At 43.4% G+C, this 22,583-nt stretch overlaps 1 protein-coding gene across 4 annotated transcripts in view; it reads right to left on the bottom strand.

Moving 5' to 3' along the window:
• The window catches only part of ITPR2 (inositol 1,4,5-trisphosphate receptor type 2), a 262,685-nt gene extending 259,373 nt beyond the window's left edge, over window positions 1–3,312 (bottom strand). For 2 of the 4 annotated variants that reach the window (XM_062008731.1, XM_062008738.1), the window contains exon 1: window positions 3,029–3,312. In XM_062008731.1, the coding sequence (XP_061864715.1) occupies window positions 3,029–3,120 (92 nt within the window). In that variant the 5' untranslated portion in view covers window positions 3,121–3,312. Of the gene's footprint in view, window positions 1–2,518; window positions 2,713–3,028 lie in introns of those variants that run through there. The other 2 variants (XM_062008748.1, XM_062008754.1) reach the window with 2 other exon arrangements.
• Between the last annotated feature and the right edge of the window lie 19,271 nt (window positions 3,313–22,583).

Raw genomic sequence — 22,583 nt, 5'->3', positions numbered from 1 at the left:
TAGCAAGTGAGTAAAAAAATATTACAAAATGCATGAAACAGCCTTTGCTTAGAAATCTCCCTCAAAGCTGTTGAGCTGGTTCGATTTTTCAAAGAGTAAGGTCCGCTGGTGTGACAGACCTCCTCTGCTTGGAGAAGTGCTGTGCACTTTTTTATCTTATTTATAGACTGGCCTCACTCACGCTTTGTTTAAGAAACAATTAGCCTTTGACATCTTAAAATAAACAGGACTCTCTCCCTGGTGCAGTCACTAGAAATGAGCTGGGTTTTAAGTTCTTGTAACCACATGAGACTACCTGATGGACTCAATGGTGTAAGGTGCAAGTTAGTTTGCCCACTGACTTTGAGAATAACAGTCTGAGCAGTACAGGCAAAAGCAATAAAACAGGGACCCACAACAGTCAAATGATGTGAGTAAGCAATCACTCCTGCTCCTACTCCACTTTGACCTCATGAACAAGAGGCATCTCTGAAGACAAGATCACCTCATTTCAGATGTTTGTGAACAGATGACCTGCAAGAATGAAGGAGTTCAGCAATAGCTGCACATCAGATGTGCAGCTGGGCAAACTTTTTTCCCTGAATTTCCCTGTACAGTTGTTTTTCCTGCCTATGCATTCCTGCAACCAGTTCAAAGGCAGAAATTGCAATAGCTGGTGCAGACAACATGACTTGGCATCACAACTTTAAATTTCAGTCCAAGCTCTTGTACCACCAGCAGAAAGGTCAGTGTTCCCACTCAGCAGGCATGGGAGCTTCCCACTGGTGACTTCACTTTTCTTTCAAGGCCTTCAGCTCCTCAACTCCAGCCTCCTGGCTCTGCAACTGCCTTTACTACATTATGGAACAGAGCACAAAAAAAGCTGCATTGAAAAGCTGCATCAGCATTCTTGAACTCCTGGCCTGCCACAGAAAGACAGATGCATGCCAGAGTCCTGTCTCATATAAGGTAGTTTTCTGGAGCTGGGTTAGCAGGCTAAAAGAGAGCCTGGAGAGTCTGTTAATTAGAGTGCTGGCCTGAGTACAGTTAGTTCTCCTGGTAAAGAGCTCCCATGTGCCTTAGGCAAGCTTTGATCTTGGCTTCCCATCTATTACAAACTGGAGGTAAAAGTCCTGCCCTAACTCCAAGGGACGAAGGGAGGATCAGCAGTCTGAAGATCATGACAAGAGAATGCTACATATTCGGGTGACATGCAGTTTACAAGCACCAGTCATAGTAGAAATGTCAATGACTGTAGACAAGCAGGTGTTCTCAGAAATGAGGAACATTTCTCAACATAATGGAAAAGTAAAACTAGGGTAACAATTTAGCTTCCCCCAGATAACAGAACCCAGCTATGAGACCAAACAGCAAAATCAAACATCTCAACAACAAATTATACTAACATAAAAGAAATGCTGGGGTTAAAAGAAACAATATCCAGTGATATTGTTTCTTTTACAGTAGCAGAAAGCAAACATTTTCAGATAGGATTTAAAATTACAAGAGTCAGCAAAACAAAAGGAGATGTGATACAAAATAGAGTGTCACTGATAGAGAAGGCACAAAATTAACAAATAGAGGAACAAACCATGGAAAAACACTTTGCAACACACGGAGTGAACAGCAAGGATAGGAAGTAAGATAAAAATATAAAAAGGCCCTTGAACACCAGCTCTGTTCCTGTAACAGTATCACATCAAGTAACTTAAGATAGTGATTGTTTGCATTTTAATACTGCCCTTGCTTCACCCTACAGTTCCCTACTGAAGAGACCTCATGACACAGGCAGCCTTACACAACACACAGGTGTGATACACATTGATATACAGGTTAATTGGCAGCAGATCAGCCTTAGCATGTTTAACTGCTATGCTGAAGGTATTGCTAACGTTTAAGCAGCAAACACCACTGCTATTCAACTAGAGTTTGAGCTGCCTTCTCAACTGCATTGCTGCAATTCATGCGGCACAGGAGATGTTTCCACTGACAAAGGTTTAAGGACGTGCTTGCTTTGGACTTGCTACAAAGTCACCGAAAGTACTGTAGCTTTCCTACAAATAACAGAGGGAACCATTGCATTCTTGAGACATGTCACTACAACCAAACCATGCAATGGTTTAAAGATATCCATGTATTCCTATTGTAATTCCTTGTTGTTTTCTGTCTTGAATTCCGAGAAGGTGATTGAATGTGGTCGTTGTTAATAAAAAACTGAAGCAAGTGGGAGTGTTTCAGCGAAGCAGCCACATCTAATGTACACCTTTTCACCTCGCAGAGAAAGAAGAGCTCATGGAAAAAAGCATCCCCATGAAATTATATATCTGATCATAAATATCTGACCCTTAACAGCCGCAGATAAGCCTTCAGGCAAACACAAACCAGAAGCAAAGAGATGCACATTTGAAGAGCTGATTACAATGGTGAACAAGAACACAAAGCTTTTGTCCCTCATGTCTTGGTCAAAAATTCTCAGACGTGCAACAAAATAAAGCCCCCTCCCAACCTCCGGAAAAAGAAAAAAAAACAAACAACTTACAAGTAACGACTATATTAACGCATTTGGGTACAGCACAGGGTTACTTTTACAGAGTGGGTGCTGGCGAACGCCGGGCATTCCAGTTTGGGCTGGCCCAGAGCTGCAGCCCCGGCAGGAGCTGCGGTGAGCACGGCCAGCACCGCGCAGAGCCGCCGCCGGGCACCGCCGCCGGTGCCGAATCGCCCCGCCGGGACCGCCGCCGGCTGGGCCCCGCTGCCCCGGGCCTGTGCGAGAACTTCTCTCATTCCTCCCCTCTACCCTCGTTTATCACTTCCTACTTTCCTCTCGCCGTCGACGAGGTGGCGGCAGCGGCGGCAGCGCGCGCTGCCGGCCGCTTCCTGTGCTGCAGCTGTCGCTGCCCGCCCGCGAGTGGCTACCGGGCACGGAGCGGCACGGAGCGGCACGGAGCGGCACGGAGCGGCACGGAGCGGCACGGAGCGGCACGGAGCGGCACGGAGCGGCATCCACCGCCCCCCTCCTCAACCACCCCCGCCCCAGCTCCTCACTCACCCCAGCGTGCTGATGAACCCGTTGACTGAGCCCTCCGCGTAGAGGGACACGATGTCTCCAATGTACAGAAAGCTGGACATTTTCTCAGACATTTTGTTTCATTTTTAGGATGGATTTCGCCCTTCTCCTCTTAAAAAAAAGAAAAAAAAAAGAAAACCGAGGGTAAGAGCAGAGGCGCTGCGGGGCGCGGGCGCTCAGCGCGACCCCTGCGGCGCTGGGCGGCGGCGGGCGCGGGCTTACATGAGCGCAGCGCCGCTGCCCTCTGCGGACCGCCACCACTCGGCTCGGCCCGGCCCGGCCCGGCTCGGCCCGGCCCGCCGCACCGCCTCCCGCGCCCCCGCCCCCGCCGCCCGCCTCCCGGGACCGCCCCGCCCCGCCGCAGCTGCTGCCACCCCGGGCATAAGGGTCGGCACCCGCGCAACGGGTCAGGCCGCCTTCGCTCACCCACCAGGCGGGAGGGGCGCTTACGAGATTCCCCCCCGCGTCAGTACCCGAGAATCGCCTGCGGAACTTGGTCGCGTGGCTGGGGATGGCTCTCCTCGGGGCTGTGACCTGAGGGAGAGGCCACGGGATAGGGTCTCTAGAGCGTGAAAGCTGCAATAGCTAGGGGGACGGCAGCCCCTCTTCCATTGCCGCTTCCTCAGCACTGCTGCGCTGTGCTTGGTTTAGTCGCCAGCCCCATGCCACCCGCTATTTTAAGGCTTGCAAACTTGAGGAACCACTAATCCTGGTTTGTTTTGTTTTAAATCAGGAGCTAATCGTGCTGCAGGCCTGTGCAGGAATTCCCACAGCACGCGTTGCCATAAGAAAATTGCCACAAATTTAATTAAAAAAAATTAAAAAAGAAATAAACATAAACTAGAAAGCACTTTAGAAGGCTTTTGTGCCAAGAAAGAGGAGATGGCACAGCCCTCCCATGCTCAGCAGAGCGGGGACTTCCAAGGTGCTGAGGGCTTCCCCTCAGCACCATGGAAGAGGGCTCTGTGACCACAGCACAAGCTGCAGCCTCACTGACTGAATTGCCTGATGTGGGACTGTACAAACCTACTTTGCTCCAGGTCACTGCCCAAAGCAGACCACCAGCCTATGAAACTAAGTGTCCATCAGTGGACAAAAGTATTTAATTCAAAGGAAAGGCTATCACTTTTCCTGTGTGTGTGATCCTTCTGCTTCAAAATGCTATGCATTCTTTAAACAAACGTTTAATTTCTACCATTTTTTTTTTAAATCACAGTATTTGGGGTGTTTTTCTGATTTTTCAGCTCTATTTTACCTACCTAAGAGTACTTCCCTAATTACAGGCCTCTCAGCAGCTAGTAGTGGTTACCCAATGTATTTTTCCAAACCAATGTATTTAATATAAATAGATCGTTTAGATTTAAAAAAAAAAAAAGTAAAAAACCAACCTGCTCAGGTCTAACAACCTGATAAAATACTAACTCTCGAACTATATGAATGTAAATCTGGTTGCAGGAGTGCGCAGACTGCTGGAAGTGAATAATAAGCTTAGGCTTTCACACTTGCATTTAATTTCCCTCATCTAGAGCTTCCATCCTTATCTCACTTCTTCTGAGCATAACTTCTTGACAAGATCAATATTGAGTCTTCAAAGTAAAAAAAAAAATGTTACCATCTACTCCTGCAGGGGAAAAAAACCCTGGATTGCCATTCTAGAGTTCCTTCTTTTGCTCTTTTATGGTGAGTATTTTGGATTTTTTTTTTTTTTTGTACCCACCAGGATACAGAGACCACCAAAGATCTGCACTTGCATTCTGCATGTGCAGGCCCTAGATCTGACACTTTACCAAATTCTTTCAGTTCAGTCTCCTGGAGTAACCACAATTGTTAAACCGTTTCTGGAAAAGAAGTATGAAGAAAAGGGGTGTCAGAGCCCTTATTCTGGAACCAGCCCCTACACAAGAAACCTGAAGATGAGATCTCTCAAACTGCTCGAAACACATATACTAAATACCAAAGATGGACTAAATTAAAACATATCAGAATTAGAAACTGAAAGTCAGAGCAGCACAAGGCACTGAATGGGGAGAGAAACTATGGCTCACTGAGCAGGTGAAAAATACTGACCCAGAGTCCCTTGCAGAAGCCACCATGCAGAGGGCTCAGGTGTTTTATTTCGTAAACATGTGGTTCTGGACAGTTTGAGCCCAGGGCTGAGAAGCAAAGCCTTTACAATGCATTAACTGCATCCTTGGCCCTCCTGACCCTGTTTATCTCAGCCATTTTATACCAGGCTTTAATGGCCTAATTAAGAAATCAGGGAGGTATGATGTTTCCCAGTAAATGAAATCCTGGCATGCCTAAGATTAGGGGGAGTTTTCTTGAGGATGGACTTCAGAACTTGGCCTAACAGCAAATCTGCTAGTCCTCTCTATGCCTGCGAGCAAATCCCCACCTGGGACCAGTCACAACCAGGAAAGGTTCAACTCAGTTGCCTAAACACAGTTTACTGGGGCCATTGGAAATGTCCTTTGATATCCAAGACATCCCTGTAGGTCATCAGCAGGGAGGCAAGACTGCTAGGCCCTTGGCTGCTCTGCCTTAGTGTGGGCAACTGAAAGGGGCTTTAGCATTACAAAAAGATGAATCCAGGTCACTTTAAAAAATATTAGCATTAGTTGTTGTGACAAAGCTAGAAGTGATGGAGTGCTACACTCAGCAGTCTCTTTGCCCCTCCCAAATCCTCCCCTCCAAGGAAATCAAGGCACAGACTTCATTCTCCTTTGTTTCCATGTTTGTTCAGCTTGGCTCAGGCTGGAGTGCACCAGAAGCTGAAAGCTGCTACCAACTTGTAGCTCTCTATTGATATCTCAAATTAACTGGAAGTCTCAATCCAGTTCAAGCAGTGAGAGCTGTTAACTAGAAATTAGTCATATGAAATCAGTGTTTTTGTGAAAAAAAAAAAAAAAGAAACCGCAAATAAGGTCAAATCACGAAGACAGTCAAGAATTTAAGCAAATGCTTCATTTTAAACCTCTCTCCTTGGAGCAGTCCAACAATGTCATTGAAGTTACCAGGTTATTTGTACACTGAAAATAAGAAAGCACTTAGCTGCTTTTGTAGACCAGGTCTTAAATTCGTACAAAGATCACCCTGGAAAAGTAGATCTGAGAAACCCTTGCTGATCCTCTCCTTGCAGACAGGACACTTAAGTACTGACGAATGCTCCTCTAGCATTTTTAACCAGCATTAACCCTCTTCTTTTAAAAATTATGATTATGCCTCTCTGAGTACTAGTTTTCTCAAGATAGCATCTGGAAAAATTTAATTAAAATGAAAGAGATTTTGTCATAACAAGTCTACACTGAAACAAATAAAGCATGGTCAGAGATGGTAATGGAGCAGAAATAAGCCAAATTGGTTGATAAATGAGGATATTTTTACTACTGTTTTTAAACTTGCCATTAGCTGCAGGGTGAAGGTGAGGCTGCTTAGCCAATAACCAGAATATGTTTTCCATCAGTTATCTCTGGTAATCTTTTGTTCCAATGCTAGGAATACAGACTTCGCCCTGAAACGGGACACAGATGCAGAAACCATTAGCTGGTGATGCCCCAGTTCATGTGTCACCCTGTCTGTTGTAAAACTGAATAAGTCTTTCTTGCTTACCTTTCATTTCTAGTCTAGTACTTATTTTCCCAGTAAAAAAAAACCTTTGCCATCATATTCTAACATTAGATCTCTGTTTGGCAGTATTTTAATATGGGGAAATTATACCATGATCTCTATGTCCTAGACTTTTGTGTTCATTCTGGTGCTGAGGCACAGAAGAGAAGCAGTTTATCCAAAGAGAGATCAGTAGAAACACCCCATTGTGGCACTGAGGGTCCACTTTAGATGTGAAAATACACACTATTAGAGTGACCTCAGACTCAAAAACTCTACAAGTAAACAGGCCAACATCATTGTATTCTTGCCCCTTTTCTACCCTGTGTGTCTTAGGAAGATGTCTGAATTTCCTACTCATCTTGTCTAAACAGGGGAGGCACCTGACAGAAGCTGAGTTTTTTATGGATTTGAAAATTGTCTAATTGGAAAGACTTTAAGCCCACACCTACACAACCTACCTCTTGAATGAAGTTACAGATATATAGGCCACTTCAGCAAAAGCACACTGGACCAATTAGAGGCTCATACAACATGCAGCATTAATGTTTGTTTTAATGAAAGCAGAGGATAGTGCTTTCCAGTTGCAGGGGAAAAGGAGGAAGAGAATGCCTTTAACTGTTTTAATACAATAGATATAGATGGGACCAGGCCAAAACTCAGGCAGGCACCCCAGAACTTTTAGCATGCAAGCATATGAAAGTTTGTACTTGAAGCCTTGGGTTTGTTTCTCATCTTTCTAATGCGGGAACAACAACAAAAAAAGATACAGCATTCCAGACATTTTGATATTTAAAATCCAACTCTGATTTTAAAGACCATCTGTAGCTGGAATGTCTTTAATATACTTATCTCAAGCAACACACAATTAACGGCTGACTTAAGGAAGGACTGGCTTTTAAAAGCACCTCATGAAGTTTCCCACACAAGCTGGCAAAACCCACTACCTTCTGGATATTAATGCTTGAGACAGACTAGCTCTTCCTTGAGCACAATGGCATTTCAAAACAGTTGGATGTATAAAAGACAGCATTACCTGGCCTACAAGTTGCATTAGGGAGTGCCAGAACAGCTTATTTTGACAATACCCCCACACAAGGATTGATTTATTGCTGGTAGTGCTTTGTTTTATTTCGCCTGTAGCAAACACCGGAGTACTAGATGATTTCATGATAGCTAGCTAGCTGTGGGGACTCATTTTGCCTCATTTTTCTGGTTCTGGGAGTTAACTCTTTACTGATGTTGTTCTAAACAATACATTGGTATTGGTGTCATACTAAATATGAGCCATCTGATTAAAAAAAAAAAAAAGCAACCTACAACTAGAATACCTTGGGAAAAAAAAAATGGCCTGACAGAGATAAATATGATTTGGTAACATAATAAAAGTGTAGTGAATCATGCAAAATAAATGTCATTACCTGATTGAGAACCATAAAACCAGAATACAGAGCATTCAAGTGCTGCCCTACTCACTCTGTTCAACCTGGCTTAGTAGGAACAAAAAATTCCAGCTAAATGCATAAGACCTGGTTTTAGAAAGGACTTTCTATTGGAGGGAAATATGTTTTTCTCAACATTAGAGGTGGTCTTGAAAATGCACAGCTCTGACAAGTGATATTTCGGGGTTTTCACTAGTGTGTGGGCATGAGCTTTGCACCCTCACTATCCAGGCGCACTCATTCATGTTACAGCACGCAGACATGGATGGAGACTGGCTGACTTGATGTTTGCTATGTCTGAATTCACAGGAGCTAATATATGTATTCATTCAAGTATTTAAATTATCGCTGGTTTGCAATAATGATCTCTCGAAAGAAACAAACTTTGAAAACTGAAGTTATTTGTGAATTAATTATTTAAGTAGAAGGAGTTCCGATTAAAGAGGAAGCTTGGATGGCCTTCAAACTGTAGCACAATACAACAGCTATGTAAATAAACTTCTGAGAGCAGCTCAAAACCATTAAAGAAAAGATATTTTTCCTTGCAATACAGTCAAGCCTTTTGAAATAAGTTTCCAACTGTTTAAGGACCAAAGTTGTTCATTCAAAGAGCCAAATACAAAAGTTCAACTGAAGCAGAAGACACAACGCGCCTTTCTTTGAAAACATCTATACAGAAAGGATGTTTTATTTAGGGGATTCAGGAAGTCAAAGCATTGCCTTCTATCAGCTCACAACCACAGCAGCGAGCATCAGGAAGCGCAAAAAAATGAACTTAGTATTCCTACGTGGAACAAGTGCCAACGGTTACACTGAGTTTGCTTTCAACCTTGCAGAGCTCACTGCCAGCACCCGCAGACTTGTTAATCAGGCAGCATCTCCTGGGGTTTCTTTTCTGCTTCACTTCCTAAAAGTGAAGCTTTCCCGTACGAAATAGAGACGTGCCTTGTTTGAATTTTCTCTTTTGTTGGCTGTCATGAGACTTTGGTAGGTTCAAGCCTCAAAATGCAGGGGCAAAAAGTAATCATTGAATGGTAGGGTTGGAAGGGACCTTTAGAGATCATTTAGTCCAATTCCCCTGCAGAAGCAAGTCCACCTACATCAGGTCACATAGGAACATGTCCAGGTGGGTCTTCAAGACCTCCAAGGAAGGAGACTCCACAACCCCTCTGGGCAGCCTGTTCCACTGCTCCCTCACCCTCACAGTAAAATCTTAACAGAAGGAAATAAAAAAAAAAACCCAGCACCCCCTTTTCAGTCCTAGCCCACTGCTAACTATGACCTATGCAGCAGAAGAACTGGCAGACCTGTAGAGTACTGTAATCATAAAGCAATTGTGTTGTGAGCCCTGTTATTAATACCATATTACCAACTGACCTTATGGCAGTGGTTACAGTGTGGATACAGCATTGTTAATATACAGCAATCCTTTAAAATAATTGTATCTGAGAACATACAAGCAACTGTGAGCGTTTTCATTGATGTATCTCACTGAAACAGAATATTTTCATTTTGGAGTAAAAAAAAAAATTAAAGTTTTGTTAAAATTTCCAAAATAAAGTCTAAGAAAAATCACAAGAAGCCTAAAAATGCAGTTGCATTTGCAAGCTGGATAAAGTGGCAATAGTTAGCATTGCTAAAGAAAACAGTTAACAATTTTTTTTTAAAGTGAAAAATCTCTGTAACTGCAGCATAGATGCAATTTAATTGCAATGATGGAGCATGCAAAGGGCACCTGAGGAATACTTCCCTACTTTTCTGAATTTTACCATGCAGAGCATCAGGAAATATATTTCAAACCCATGGAAGATTTGCACTTTAGGACTGCTTAAAAAGCCAGGTGCATTTTATGTTTTTTTCTGAGCAGCTTTTTTTTTTTTAATTGAACAGCTTTTTCAAAATTAAATACTGATGATTTTGCAGTATTTTTTTAATATTTGCTCTAACATACTGGCCATGTAACTCTTTAGACAGAATAAAGAAAAAAAAATGGGTATGTCAGCCTTTTTTTTTTTTGACCGCATTAAAAATTATCAGAGGGGAAAGAAAATTGTCACTAGTTTTGCTGAAGCAGCTGTCAGCAGATCCATCCTCCCTGGGCCACATTTCTAGCTTCAGGAGGAAGTGTTCTGCCGTTTCTAATCTGTGAGAACATGGGCTGGTGGATGCATCTCCGAGGACACAGCTGGGTTCAGGCAAAGGGACAGCAGGATAAGAAGCTTTTCTCAGGAGATCTTGTCTTTTCTCATGAGAGCGGGGGCCATAGATCTTCACCTTAGGCCTGCTCTAGCTTTTGGATGGGTAAAATAGGCTGAAGATATTAGGAAGGTGAATACAAGGCAACAGACTTTGGGTAGGTGCCACTGCATTGTCCAGAGAAGTCATTTAGTGAGGTCCAATTAAAGAAATAACCCCTCTTACTCACTGCTCTCTAAAAGCACCACATGAAATGTTTGATGTTCCTCAGAAATGTGTTAAGAAGGAAAAATTAGAGATTGGAAAGGATTTTTTTTCCCTATTGATTACTGTGTCTAAGAGATTTATTTGATAGGGAGATGCAAGAAATTCTCTTTGAAGGTCTCAGCCCACCATGCCTTCATCTCTCATCAGTGTTGGTGCATCTGGGTTGGATCCTTCCAAAATCTCTTCTACTTCTACCTGTCTCGAATGTGGATTAATTTCCAGGACATTAAAGAATAACTTAAGTACACAATCAAATGATGGGACTGGATTCCAAGTAAGCAGAAAATCTCTTTGAGGCCAAATATTGAGCAATATTTGAGGCTGATGCTACCAATATTTCAAACTTATTCCATGCCTAGATGAAGTGCCTTGTATGGGAGATGTTCTCAATGGATTTCTGTCATCTCAGAGTGATTGTGCCCAGCGTAAGAAACAAAGCAAGCTTTCTCGCGAAAGACTCAGGTCAGACTCTGCACTGAAGCACTTTTATTAAGCATTCTTGCAAGAGCGGGTGTCCTAGCTAGTAGGCACATCTGACACGTACAATATTCGGCTTTTCATTCCCTATCCTGGCCACAAGGTCCCTCCCTTGTTTCCCCATTGATTAGGTACTCCAAGATTTACAACTTCTCAAGGCGCCTACAATCCCCTCACGGGATGTCTGGGTTTTGTATATTATCACCCATTCCCCACAGTCCTGAGATTTAAAACTCTAGTTAACATTACAAACAAACAGTCTTATGGTCAGTCCACTGATTTACATTACACAGAGGCAGACAACAGTTGAAATTCCATGTCTTAATTTCTTTCTAATTCTGCAGAAGCAACATCAATATTTCTTACAAATCCCCCCACCCCTTTTTTTTTTACATTTGTTGCTTTTTGCAATGACTCTTCCAGGTTAGACAATATTATTTCACAGTTATTCTTTAAGTCCATCTCTTCTTGATCTTCTTCGTGCTCCTTAAGGAGAAACATCTTCTCATGGTAGGGAGGTGGGTCTAAGGGCATTTGTTTAGATAATGCAATTTCAATTAACCGTTGTACAAGCCCCCTAACACATGGGATTATACAGCATCCAACTGATGTTAATATCCCTGCAACTACTATCAGAGATGTAACCACAGATATTACCATTTCTTTCCATTTCCCAAACCATGATTCCAACCATCTTGTAATAGAGTTATCTATCCCTGAATTCTCAGCCAATTCCTCTGCTAGTGTGGTAAGTCCCTGTAATGCTCTGGTTATGGTTCCATCTGGTGCTGTGTTGTTTGGTATGAAAGTGCAACATTTGTCTCCTAACATTACACAGATCCCTCCCTTTTCTGCCAATATAATATCTAGAGCTATTCTGTTCTCCCATGCCATTCTGCTAGTGGCATCTAATTGTCTTCTCTGGTGTAATTTATAAACCACTGCTGATTGTAATAAATATAGTGTATCCAATCCATATTCTTATTTATTGTTGCCCACCAAAATAGAGAGGATTCAAACCCTGCTGCTATTTGATTTCGTGCTTTATGTTCATCAGGTACACCCCTGGGAACTCCAATTGAATCAATATAATCCTGTCATCAAATGACACCCCCAAATTTCTTTTCATTCTTTTCCCTGAAATATATGATTCTCTTTCAAATGCCAGGGTAAATGGAATAGCCAATTGAACAAGGGCACGTGTGCCTTTCCAATTTGGAGGGAGCATGGGCCTCAGGATTTTTCCTCCACAATACCACTATAGATCTGCCCTGGTGATACTCACAGCCGAGTAATTTCCTGCTTTATCCTCAGTCACATTTTTAGGTCTCCGAGATACCCGGTAGTCCCTCTAACCTGTCGTGAGAGACAAGCTGTGTGGTTACCAGCCACTGTAGAGAAAACAGGAGGCACTTTGACGTCTTTGCAGAGAATAACAGTGAGAGAGACCCGCATCTCTCTTTTCCCCATGCAGTCTTTTCTTGGTATAGGGCAGTCATATATCTCGTTCCCTTTGGTTCTTTACTCCATCCTAATGGAATGGGAACCACTTGTGCAGTAGGTCTTCCTGAGGCACATGCATAGCAATTACTATGATTCAGGCTTTACACTGTATATTTAACCCATTCAATCCAGGCATTTGCATCTCCATATCCTGCTTCAGTCTCAAATGTTTACGTTAAATTATTTACTTCAGTTATAGTTACAATCTTTGGGTCATTTGGTGGGCCCCATGGTTTTATTTTAGGTACTTTAGTAGGAGTTGCTATCCTTTGGTTCAGTCCCCTCTTTGGTTTCTACACTACAATCCTGAATCCCTTCCATTTATGTCTGCTCCAAGTTCATAGGTTCTATTTGACAAGCATTAAACTGTATAGTTTGTGGAGCCTCCCTGTCAGTTATATTTATCCATAGTTTAACCAAATACTACTTTGTCCCACTCCAATGGTCATGATGCTGTCCCCTGGATTTCCAACAAACAATAGCCCATAATTACAATGATCCCCCTCATTTTCAACAATTAATGGCATTTCTGCTACTACCACCTCATCAGTTAGTAACATTAATGAGTGTCCTTGTTTCCATTGGATTCTTATTGCTTCTTTAGTTTAAGACACAAGGGGTTTGTAGTCTGACATACGTGCCACTGTCCATCCTCAAGTGGAGAGTCCATTAGTCCTCTGAGTCTGATGTAATGAGTCCAGTCTTTTTTAGCTGTTCTTACTGCTGTCTCAGTGGTCAGTAAAACCTGGAACAGGCCTTCCCGTTTGGGTTGCAGTTTGGTTCCTTTTCAGGACTTGATCAAGATCTGCCCTTCAGGCTGGATGGTGTGGGCTGCAAACTCGAGAGGTTGTGTTTGGGACAAAAGCCCTTTTTCCTGAGGAAAGACAAAATAAAACCCCAGTATCTAATTCTTTTAATAAATATCTTTGGTTTAAAGGGCCTTAGGCCAGGTTCTCTCCTTCCTGGGGGTTATTTCCTCAGGACCTTTTTTTTTTTTTCTTACAAATCACACACCGTTCACAAATCTGTTTGGCCACTGTGTACATTCCTACACATATATATTTTCTTAAAGCTAAATCACATATTGCTTGCATACCCCAGTGACTTCCTTGATGTAAAATAGCCATTATTTCCCTCATAGCTTGTTCATTTAACATCTCTTTTCCATCTGGGAGGATCCACCTCCCCTCTGTCTCAACGTCTTTCAACTCTCTTTTTTCTGTAAACACAGGAGTTGCCTTTGGTGCAGGCACCTGTGGGGTGAGATTATACATACTCACAATCTCATGGCTTAATGTTGCCTCTTTGGCTGCTTCATCAGCCAGCCTGTTTCCCCTGGCCCTAAAAGAATTCCGTTTTTGATTCCCATTCACACGGACCACCACAATCCCATTTGGAAGTGATAAATTCTTTCATACCTGTTTAATTACTTCTCCATGTACTAATACTTTTCCCTTGCTATTGAGTAAACCTCTTCTCATGCCTTTCCAAAAATGTATACCACTTCAGAGGCATACCTTGAATCAATATAAAATGTTCATCTTTTCCTTCTCACAGTTGTAAGGTTCTGTTTAAAGCATATAATTCGTATGTCTGGGCTGACCAGGTATTTGGTGATCGCCCTGCTTCTTTTGGCTCTTGACTCATTCCTTCAATAATTGCATAGCCATTATGCCTTTTGCCTTGAATTACTCTCAAGGCCTGTATGTAAAGGTATTTCTTTCAATTCAGGTCACACTGATACTCTATTATATCTTAACAATTGTTTCAAAGTTTTCACATGTCATGACTCCCTTCCATAGGGAAGTGTATGGATTAAGGCATGGGCTGGTAGTCAAGATTAAAGTTGAGAACATTATCTTTTATATCAATATTCTAGAATGGGTTAGCTACCTTTCAGCTTTTTGAGTTAAAATCGTTTTCACTTATTAGGAAAGTTACTGTGTAAAGTTAGCAGCAACTAGGTTATTCTACTAGTAAAATAGGGGTTTGTTTAAAAGGCACATAAGAAATGCATATTGTTATCATATCATAGGCAAATAAACCCTTGGAATCAGCTAATAGGAACTAAATTTTAAAGTGCATAAGAATATATTTAGAACCACACCTGATGTTAACTCCTGAGTGCACTGTAGTAATGTCAAATTCCTGTTTAAAATCAGATGGGAAACCTGCATTCTGCCATTAGCACCTCTGTTTCACAATCGTGGGTCTACCTGTAGGAACTGCTATCTTTTTCCATTTATGCGGGGACATAAATTCACAGAGGTAATATCATACTTGATGCATTCTTGTTAGGAAATAGCTGCCAAGTGGTAAGAACATGCTCACAAGATACATAGAGAGCAAGACTGGATCGTATCAGAGCACAGGCTGCATGGAGATCACTGAGAGGTTTACCACAGACATATTTTAATGAGAAAATGAGAGTGTGAAGTAAAAAAAGAAGTCTTCAAAAGAAAAAAATTTCTCATCACAGCATAATTTGCTATCTGATATCTAGGAAAAAACCCATACTTCCTGTGGCAACCAGAGCCTTTAGAAATCCCCTGAGCTGTACCTCTGCCAGCTGGGGCTTTGTGGCAGCTGTCTGATAAAGCAAAAGGGGAACAAGCAACTGTTTCCACAGGTGCAGCAGAATGGAACAGGGTGGAGATAGTGCTGAACGGCTCTCCAGGCCTATGAAGGTGGCAGGTAATGTGGTTCATCTTTGGTATCATTTCTGCTACAGTAATATGATACATAAAAAGCAAAACCAAACCAACATCTCTGCAGCATGCCAAGAGAGTGATAAAATTCCCAATTCCCAGTACATGTTACCAAGCCAGTACCAATCTGCAGCACAACTGTGCCCAGAGCTTTCATTTAGTCCTCACTCATTTCTTCCTATCCGTTGCCTGTCGTGGTTTAGGCCTATTCAGGGACAAAAGACCACTATTAGACTCAAGTACCACAGAGTTGAGAATTCCTAAAGGACAGGGAGGGCTTAATTGCTGCATATGGTCCCAGACAAAACAGACCAGGGTACTCAGCTTGGGAAAGAAAACAGAAAACAATTTAATCCACCACCAACAGAAAATAATTTAATCAACCACCAACTGAAACATAACCATAAAACCCCAAAAACATAACAAACAGAAAACACCACAGAGTGGTACAACGATGAAGAACACAACCAGCCCTTTAAGACCATCTTCTCCCCACCCCTCCCTTCTTCCCAGGCTCAGAGCCCTGGTCCCAGTGTCTTTCTCTCTTCCCCTGCTGAATGGCTCAGGGGGGCAGGGAAGGCGGGGTTCAGTCAGTCTACTCCGGATGGCTTCTGCCATTTTTCCCTCCTCCTCACTGGTCCTCCCTGCTCTTCCACGGGGTACCTCACACACCCGACAGCTCTGCATGGGCAGTTCCAATGTGCATTCATTCCAAAGGCTGCAGCTCCTTTCTGTATCTCGTGTGGGTCTGCTCTGCGGCATGCAGGCTCTCCAGCACAGCCTGCACCATGGCTGCCTCCTCACACACTCTCTTGCCCATCCATGTGCACTCACCCGGAGCTGCTTGTGGCTCTCAGTCCTGCCATTGCCCTGCATGGGTTGCAGGGGTACAGCTGCGTTCCTGCCACAGATTGCAGAGGAGTCTCCGGTCCAGTGCTCCTCCTTCCTTCCTCCTTCTCTGACTGGGGTTCACATGGTCTCCTCCATTCACATGGTCCACTCCTACACCTCCTCCCGAGCACTTCAAATTCCCATCCTTAAATAGTGATGGCAGAGATACCAGATTGGCCCCAGCAGGTCTAAACCCAAGAGCCGGGGGAAAGTCTGAGAACTCTTTACTAGGTCTGCACTGCAGCCCCATCTGTGAGTTACCAAGCAAAACAAGCTCCTCACAAACCCATGACATTACCCCAGTTAACTCCTGTTTTCCATCTCACAGAATGGTAGGTGTTGGAAGGGACCTCTAAAGATCATCTAGTCCAAAGTGGGTCCACCTAGATCAAGTCACACAGGAACACGTCCAGGCTGGTTTTGAAAACCTCCAGAGAAGGAGACTCCACACCCTTCCTGGGCAGCCTGTGCCAGGGCTTCCTCACCCTCACAGGAAATAAGTTTATCCTTGTGTTTAAGTGAAACTTTTTGTGTTCCAGTCTGCGTCCATTACCCCTTGTGCTATCACTGGACACTACAGAAAAGAGTGTTGCCCCATCCTCCTGATATACACCCTTTAAGTATTTATAAGTGTTGATGAAGACTCTCTCAGTCTTCTCCAGTCTCTCAGCCTTTCCTCATAAGAGAGATGTTCCAGTCACCTGATCATCTTGATGGCCCTCTGCTGGACTCTCTTCAGAAGTTGCCTGTCCCTTTTGTACTGGTAAGCACAGCACTGGCCACAGGACTTCAGATGAGGCCTCACCAGGGCAGAGTAGAGGGGGAGCAGAACCTCCCTCAACCTGCTGGCCACACTCTTCTTGATGCATCCCAGGATGCCATTGACCTTCTTGGCTACGAGGGCACATTGCTGGCTCACATTTAGTTTGCTGCCCACCAGAACTCCCAGGTCTCTCTCTGCAGAGCTGCTCTCCAGCAGGTCAGTCCCCAACCTATACTGGTGCATGGGGTTGTTCATCCCCATGTGCAGGACTCTGTACTTGCCCTTGTTGAACCTCATGAGGTTCTTCTCTGCCCAACTCTCAAGCAGGCTGAGTTGTCTCCTCAGTAGCTGCATGGCAGGGACAGGTAATATCTGTCTGCTGCTGCTTCTTGATGTCCTTTTGCTTCTCTTTTTCAGCCCCTGGCTCATGCACACCACCTACTGTAGTGGGTCTGGGATGGTAGTGATTTTCCACAGCAGCTCCTGCAGTGCTGTGCTTACTGTTGATATCAATATTATGACTACCGCTTGCACAACATCAGGGCTGTCCCTCCAGCATTCCTTTCCCCACCTTCACCAATAGCTGTGGGTGGGCATGATCTTGGGAGGGACTATGGCCAGGACAGCTGACCCAGACTGACCAAGGAGATATTCCATACCATATGACATCAGCTCAGTAATATAAACTGGAGGAGAGGAGCAGGAAGGGGAGGCGAGATTCATTTCTGGCCTTCCCAAAGCAACCGCTACGCGTACTGAAGCCCTGCTTCTCGGGAGGTGGCCGGACATCGCTGCTGATGGGAAGTAGAGAGTAACAGCTTATCTGCTTTTGCTTTGCTTCCCGCGCGCGCGGCTTTGCTGCTTATTTATTAAACTGCTTTTATCTCAACCCACGAGACTCCCATCTTATTTTCTCCCCTTCCCTGGCTTGCTGAGGAGGTGGGGGATAAAGTGGTGTGGTGGGCACCTGGCATCCAGCCAGGCTCAAACTACCACACCTACAAACATCAAAGAGAACAGAGGATTTTGGAAACAATGGAGGAAAAAAGCCCTCCCCTAGTAGAAAGAATCTTTCAGTGTATTTTGATAAATAAAAGCTTCCTCTCGGCTATCTCATCTGAAAAACTGGTTTACCCCCCTTTCCACAGTACATAAGCACTGCATTAGTGGATGTATCTTGACAACTTCCATGCGAGAAAGCAAAGTATTACCAAGTAGGGTACAGCACAGGTGAAGATATCTGAGATTTATTAATTTAGCTTCTGAGAAGCAGGCATTTAGGAAGATTTGTTTGTTTTGTGAACCAGCTGAGCTGTTGAAGCACTTGCAGAGAACAATGAGACACTAGTGCTTATCCTGCCTAGCTGCCTTTGAAAAGCCTGCAAGGTTCCTATCTGAGTCTTAAACACTCCATCCTGGAAAAGAGCATTACATGTGATGTCTCCAAAGGCCATGGTGCAGAGGCATTGTCTCCAAGTTGGTGCTCAAACCACCAAGAAGTTCTGACACTTGGAAGGCAGCTGGATCTTGCACTTTAAACTCCAGGGATACAATAATGGGAGGCTGTTTTGTTATAAACTCATCCCATAGAAAAGAAAGAGTACAGACATGACTGAGTGCTGTAGTCAGACAAATTCAAATTAATAGCCTTCTTACCACAGATGATCCACATCCAATTGCAGCATCTCTTTGTCAAAACAAATGCTCAGAAGCCCTGCAGAATGAGAGGCCCTGCAGAATGAGAGGCAGACAGACCAGAAGTAGCAGGCTATGGCAGGTCAGGGCCAGGATGTTCCTCCGTGGTCAATAGTCCCTCACCAATTGATGACCATGGGGCAGAACTTCAGGACGAATGTTGGGATTGCTGTGGTTTGTTTTGTGTTATGAATTTTCATTTTGATTTTTTACAACCAGTTGGAAGTATGATACTTTTTTTTTTGTTGCTTAAGTTCAGAGAGTTTATCTTACAAGGTAGCCAAACCTCCTGAAAGGCTGTCATACACATGGCCAAGAACAACCTCCTTCATGTGGGAGGGGCAGTGTTGGCTCGGATAGGACTTTGAGAAGTGCGGTGTGTGCAGTGTACTGGCAGATATGCACATCCCTCCCCTCCCTGTAAAAAAACCCAACCCATAGGTTACTGTGCAGAGAAAGGAAACTTTGCTTTTCTTTGGATGACAAACTAATAATTTGTATTTATTCTTCATAGTGCCAGAGTACTTTGGAGCCCTTGTCAGTCACTAGGATCCCCAGTGTGCTGGGGATTGTGCAAACAGACCAGGCAGCCATTTAGCCTTTACATACAACCTCAGGTAAGGGCTAGGAAAAAATAATGAAAAATTGGTGGGTTAGTCCCTGAAATGCAGAAGGATTTTTACCCTTTTCAATTGGCTTTTATTGAGGTTGTTCATCTGGGTGTAGCGCCCATTGGTCTATCCCAAACACTCACGTGTATGCACATATACAGCCTCATCTGCTGACAAATTTCTTTACGTCATCACACACTGCTTTGCTGGTTGCATAGGGGATCATTTGTGTTCCCTCACTAAAATTTGTGAACTCACTACAAGATTCCTACACCGACTTCCACCCACGTATCAGCAACGTACAACAATGCTAATGGCAAAGACATTCCCAAAAACGAAAATTAGAATCCAAATTAAGGGGAAGATCCAGCAAACAAAGGAGACAACTTATGTGATTCTCATAAAGTTAAAGATTAATGGGAAAGACTATAAACAGAGAACATGAGGAATCATGAACAGTTTATACTGCATGTGGAATTAGATGGCTGTGCATTGCATAAAGCTCAGAATAAATGAACCCCACACCAGGGAGCTCTTGATTGCTCTCAACTAGTAGCAAATCAGCTACATTCCATTATTTCCCACTGATGCTCTTACTGGAAGTATATTAAACTCATTTTTAAACAAAGTATTTTCTGTACCCAAATGGCAAACAAATCACTGATTAAACAGAGAGATAGCATACCCAGATGATTTGCATCTGCCTAACTGCACCTCAAGTCATAATTATGCATTGTAACACCACTGCAAAGGGCTTGAACTAAAATTCCCCATAGACAGAGCTAGTAATTACTGCAAAATGAGATTACTAATTTATTTTTTACTATCAACCTCAAGAGGTGTTGTGATGCCTGAAGGTCCCCAGTCTCCGAAGCAGTAGTAAATGTAACTCCATAGCTATAGAAACCATGAGATGGACAAGGCCGGAACCAGAGTGATGTCTCCCAAGTCCTCATTGCTTAGCCTTCACAGTGAGATGCAACAAACCCAGTGCTGATGATTGCACCCTGGCACTAGTGTTTGCATCCCAGCCCACCAGCTCTGCAGCACAGGTCCTTGCTGCTAGTCCTACAGATCAATGCCATTCCCATATCAACAAAGGATATGCCTCTGCTTCTTCCTCACAAGAGCACTGGGGGTAAGACAACTCCAAACCTGCATGAAAACCATGGTGGGCAGGATAGGCAAGCTGTGACTGCTCTTCAGCAAGCTTAAAAATGATATTTATGTGACGGTTATTTAGGAGAGGAAGGCATTACTAGTCATGGCTTGGATTAGAGACAGGAAAAAAGTGAAGCAAATATAACTTGGAGTGGAAAGCAATTTGGCTTGTGGAACTTTTTTGCAGGGTTTATTGATGATCATTCAAAAACATTTGTTACTAACTGCTGCACATCCTCTAAAAGCACTCTGTACTTAAATACTTCAGCATCAAGTCTCCCATTCCACTGACTGCCTTCAGCATTGCATTTGAGAAGCTTTCTTCCAGCCTCTGCCTGAAGTTTGGTGCCCAGTCTATGTAAAAACCTCTGTCCTTAAACATGGGAAAAAGAGAGGGAGAAAGAAATCTCTATCTCCCAGATGGGGAAGATTCCTAATGTTGACAGGGTCCAAACTGAGCATTACCCATACTCAATTATATTTGTTTGTTACCTACTTGTAGGATGAGAGTCTTACATCTGCACATGTTTGTAAGAAAACCTCTTGAAAAACAGTTCCAAGAGCTTCCTCAAAATGAAGACCCCCCCTCCTTTCCACCTCAAGTTGGTCTATGTCTGACCAGCCCAAAATTACAGGCTAAAGAGTCTAAAAACAAGAATTTCCTCCAATTTGTATTTGCCCTGGGATGATGAGATAGATGAGGTTTCTTTCAGCCCTTCTTCCAGGAAGCTGTCCTGGACTGCAGTCAGATATACAAGACAGGGGGTAATGGGATGAAGCTGGAACACAAAAAGTTCCATTTAAATGTAAGAAAAAACTATTTTACTGTGAGGGTGACGGAGCAGTGGCACAGGCTGCCCAGGGAGGGTGTGGAGTCTCCTTCCTTGGAGGTCTTCAAAACCCACCTGGACACTTTCCTGTGTGACCTGATCTAGGTGGACCTGCTTCTGCTGGGGAGTTGGACTAGATGATCTCTAAAGGTCCCTTCCAACCCCTACCATTCTATGATACCCTTGGAAGAAGAGGAATGTCCTTTGCAGACCCTCTAACTGTATAGTCCTAATGTTTAGCAACAGAATGGTGCAGGGGTTGTTGAGGGTTAACACTCTTCTCATATTAGGAGAAAAAGGAGCAAACCAGGCAGTGACTGTATTCCACTGCATAAACCTAAGGCTGGCCCAAACCTCATGTAGGGGTACAGTTCTGTCCCTCTGCTGAAAAATGGTATATTAGGACATGAAAATGTTCAGAGAAGGGCAGTAGTGGTAAATTAGATTCCATTACAAACAAACAAAAACCTCAAACTCACAACAAAAAACAGAGCACTAATTGAGCAAACATTCTCCAGTAGTCCACCACATCTTGCACGTAGAGAGTTTCCAGGGACTGGTTTTTGTCCATCTAATGCAACCAAGAAGTGCAGAGCAAAGTCACAGAAAGGAATCACATGGAGAACAAAGCAAAGGCATGTGGTCCTTTCCATGACAGGCAGTGCATCTATCAGCAGAGCTCCTTCCCCTGAGATGTGGTGCATTGTCAAAGTTTTATGTAGGTTCATGGGGAGACTGTGAAAGTTCACAGAAACCAACCAAAAATTGCTGTAGAGACACCTTATCCATGTGATGGATTACCCAAATTGGCTGAAGGAAGCACCACTGCATATGTATGTTGTTCTTGCTTCTCCTCAGGCATCCACCTCTGGCCCATTGCTGGGGGAGAGAGAGAATGCTGAGCCGGGTGAATCACCAGTGTGTCCATTCTTGCATTCCTGTTGCTACCAAAGAAAAGGGCTAAACTTCAACTGGTTTTAACAATTCTGGTCTTAAATCTATTTAACTTGCTTACAAAGGCTAAGTTTCTAAAGCAGGCTACAAAAAGTTTGACATGAAGCTTGCAAAGAAAAGTCAATTATCATCATAACTTATTCAAAGAAAATCCAATCAAATTAAAACATGCTATATAAAACATGCTATATACATGTACGGAGAGAGAGAGTCTCATTATTACTAAAGGACAGAATTCTCCTTGGGATTTTTCCTCAGCCCCAGCTGAAGTCTGAGAGGAAGTAGTCAGGATCTGCAATGTTGTTGAGTGTTTTTCTGCAGTGGGATCCTACTTGGCCTTGTCACCTGCATGCCAAATTCTGCTCTCCATAATAACACATAATCCTGTTTGATTTTCAGTCAGGTTGTCTCTTTGCTTAAAAAAACCCCAAAC

Source organism: Colius striatus, chromosome 1 (genome assembly GCF_028858725.1).
Source record: "Colius striatus isolate bColStr4 chromosome 1, bColStr4.1.hap1, whole genome shotgun sequence".
In the NCBI taxonomy this organism is placed as follows: domain Eukaryota; kingdom Metazoa; phylum Chordata; class Aves; order Coliiformes; family Coliidae; genus Colius; species Colius striatus.
This window is presented reverse-complemented; position numbering and strand designations above follow the sequence as displayed.